Raw genomic sequence first — 3,786 nt, forward strand, 5'->3', positions numbered from 1 at the left:
CTAGACCAAAATAGTAGTATTTACCTCATAGTAGTTATCTGCGTTCAGAACCGAGTGCATGAGCTGTACTACCGTACCAGAATCTGATCCTTTCATTTCCGTTGATGAGCCAAGGTTAGCTAATGCATCCGCTTCCAAGTTTTCTTCCTTCTGAATGTGCTTAATTGACCACTCCCAGAATCGATCAAGGAGAGCCCGAACCTTCACTATGTATTGTTGCATGCGCCCCTCTTTGACTTCGAAGATCCCGTATACCTGATTTACCACCAGCTGGGAGTCACATTTTATTTCTATGACCTCGTAATCTAGTCCCCGGGCCAATTCGAGTCCTGTAATCATAGCTTCATACTCTTCTTCGTTGTTAGTCAAATGGATTATTCTTATGGCTTGCCTTAGGGTTTCTCCTGAAGGCTTGGTTAAGACTACGCCAATCCTGGACCCTTTTACGTTGGAAACTCTGTCTGTAAATAGGATCCAAACTCCTGATATCGATTTTGACACCATCACTGCTTCTTTGGTTGCCAAAGGCAATAATACCGGACTGGAATCAGTCAAAAAGTCGGCCAAAACTTGTGAGTTAATCGTAGTCCTAGGTTTATATTCTATGTCAAATTCACTCATTTCAACGACCCATTTGGCTAGCATACCAGAAAGTTTGGGCTTAAAAAGGATATTCCGCAGGGGAAACGTGGTCACCACATCTATCGGGTGACATTGGAAGTAAGGCCTTAGCTTCCGAGCGGAGTACCTTTGTCCTCACAAACTAAAACGACGTTTACCGCTACATCCGATACTGTTAGGTAGATTAATAATTTTTCGCCTTCCTCCGGCTTTGATAGTAACAGAAGGCTTGACAAGTACCTTTTAAAACCCCTCAAAGCATGTTGGCTATCCGGGGTCCATTCGAAGTTGTTCTTCTTTTTGAGTAGCATGAAAGTTTCATGCAAGTCCTGTCCCCATATGAGCCTAGGAACTTGCCGGAGCTGACCCCGAACGCGCACTTCTCGGGGTTAAGCTTCATGTTATGCTTTCTTAGGATGTCAAAAGTTTCATGCAAGTGTTTAAGATGATCACCTGCGTTCAAAGACTTAACAAGCATATCGTCTATATAAACTTTGATGATTTTCCGTATCTGTTTTTCAAACATTTTGTTTACGAGCTGTTGATAAGTGGCTCCGGCGTTCTTTAGCCCGAAGGGCATCACATTATAGCAATATGTTCCAAAATTCATTATGAGCGAAGTTTTTTCCTGATCCTCCAGGTTTATCTTAATTTGGTTGTACCCGGAGTAAGGATCAAGGAAACTCATTAACTCATGCTCGGCCATTGCATCAATCATTTGATCGATGTTTGGTAGTGGGAACGAGTCCTTTGGGCACGCCTTATTCATGTCTTTATAGTCTACGCACATGCAAAATTTATTGTTCTTCTTAGGAACTACTACTATGTTAGCTAGACAGTCAGGATACTTTACCTCCCAGATCGAACCGATATCAAGTAGGTAAGTTACCTCTTCGTTGACGAATTTATTTCTGGCCTCGGCAATATGACATTTATTTTGTCTTACCGGAGGAATGGTAGGATCCATTCTTATCTTGTGTATGACCACTTCTGTCAGGATACCTGTCATATCCGCATGCGACCACACAAAACAATCGGCATTAAATTTAAGAAATTCAATAAACCCATAACTGAGCTCGGGGTGCAGTACTGTCCCCAAATGGAATTTCCTATCCAAGAACTTTTCGAACAATGTGACTTGCTCAAGCTCTTCCGTTGTGGACTTCGTTGTGCCCGTCTTTTGTGGTACTTGGAAATATCTTGGCACCTGATAAGATTCTGACGTCTCTTCCCTCTAGTTTACTTCACTTGATTCGGGAGCATACGTTGGTTCCTGTAATTGCTATGCCGCATGCTCCTTCCCTTTTCTATTGGAGATCGAAATTGCATTCATATCCTTTGCCACCGGTTGATCACTTTTTATCTGTTTAATCCCCTCGATAGTTGGGAATTTCAGCAACAGATAAAACGTCGATGGTACAACTTTCATCTCGTGCAACCACGGTCTTCCTAGGATAATGTTGTAGCTCATATCACCATCCACAACCTCGAAAAGGGTCGTCTCCATCACCCCCTCGACATTTGTGGGAAGCAGGATATCTCCTAGGGTTGTCATACGTGTGAGGTTGAACCCGACGAGGATTTTTGTGGCCGGAATGATGCTTCTGGTAAGTTTGTCTTATTCCAATATCCTCCATTGTATAATATTGGCCGAACTCCCTGGATCCACCAGAACACGTTTGATTTTAATATCTAATACATTTAAAGAAATTACCAATGCGTCATTGTGCGGTAGCAACAAACCGTCTACCTCTTCCTCCGTGAAAAGTGATGTTATCTTTAGCGACTTCCCGGAGCCTCTTGCTGTGGGTTACTGATACCTTCATCTTTTTAGCTGCCGAGAAAGTAACCCCATTAATCTTGTCCCCCACCCCTCCCCCCACCGAAAATCATATTGATCGTCTGGCGCGGGGGATCTTCTCATGCTTTTGAGAGCTCCGTGTTATCACAACTGCGACCATAATTATTTTTGGCCCGATCACTAAAGAATTACCCGAGATGGCTCATTTTCAGTAGTGTCGCCATCACTTCACGCAGATGTCGGTAGTCACCAGTCCGGTGACCGTTCATCTCGTGGTATTCAAACCACAAATTAGGGTCCCTCTGGCTAGGATCAGACCTCATCGACTTCGGGAACAATGCTTCTTTAATATTCCTCATAGCTGATACCAATTCTACTACACTGACGTTGAAGTTGTATTCTGATAGTCTGGGTAGGAAGGATCTAGAGAACCTGACATTTCCTTGTCCTGTAACGATCTGTTGTTCTGGTCGCGATCAATTTTTCTATCGGTAACGAACCTGTCTGCCGACCGAAAACCTCTGACGCATCCTTCGGCCCATTCATAGGGCAAAAACTGACCCCTCGAAGATCGTCTATCTGTGTTGAAATTGTCTTTTTATTTCTCTTTATTCTTCTCCCGACCTTTAGCCGATGTTGGAAAGTTGAGCTGATCATCCTCAATCCTTATCTTTGACTCGTACCGGTTGTGAATATCCTCCCACATCATCGCTTGGAAATCGAGCAAGCTTTCCTTCAATTTTCGGGAAGCATCAGAACTTCTCGGATTCAAACCCTTGGTGCATGCTTCAGCCGCCCATTCATTCGGAACAACCGGGAGCAACATCCTTTCCTTCTCGAACCGGGTTATGAATTCCCGCAGCAATTCGGAATCTCCTTGTGCAATTCTGAATATGTCAGCCTTCCAGGCCTGCACCTTTCTGGCCCCGACATTGGCCTTAATGAAAGAATCCGCAAGCATCTCAAAGGAATCTGTGGAATGCTCGGGCAACAGTTAATACCACGGCAAGGCTCCCCTTGTGAGAGTCTCTCCGAATGTTTTCAGCAAAACTAATTCGATCTCGTGGGGAGCTAAATCGTGCCCCTTCACCGCCTTTGTATAGGTGGTAATATGCTCATAAGGGTCCGAAGTCCCATCATATTTCGGCACGTTAGGAATTTTAAACCACTTCAGTATCAATTCTTATGCCGCGCTCGGTTTGTACGGCAATTGAGTGTACTTCTTTAAGTCCATTCCTTTCAGCACCAGTGGTGCACCCGTGATTTGGTCCATGCAGACGTTCACTTCCCTCATAAACCGTATGAGCTCACTTTTGAAGGGATCACTCTCGGTTTTTTGATCGGATCTTCTCCTCCCATCCCTA

General features: G+C 44.2%; 1 protein-coding gene across 1 annotated transcript; it reads right to left on the reverse strand.

Annotated features, from left to right (window-relative positions):
• LOC142179906 (uncharacterized) lies at positions 1-621 on the reverse strand. The gene has a single exon (XM_075250798.1). The coding sequence runs from the start codon at positions 619-621 to the stop codon at positions 1-3; it is 621 nt and encodes a 206-aa protein (XP_075106899.1).
• Positions 622-3,786: the final 3,165 nt, after the last annotated feature.

Source organism: Nicotiana tabacum, chromosome 4 (genome assembly GCF_000715075.1).
Source record: "Nicotiana tabacum cultivar K326 chromosome 4, ASM71507v2, whole genome shotgun sequence".
Lineage (NCBI taxonomy): Eukaryota > Viridiplantae > Streptophyta > Magnoliopsida > Solanales > Solanaceae > Nicotiana > Nicotiana tabacum.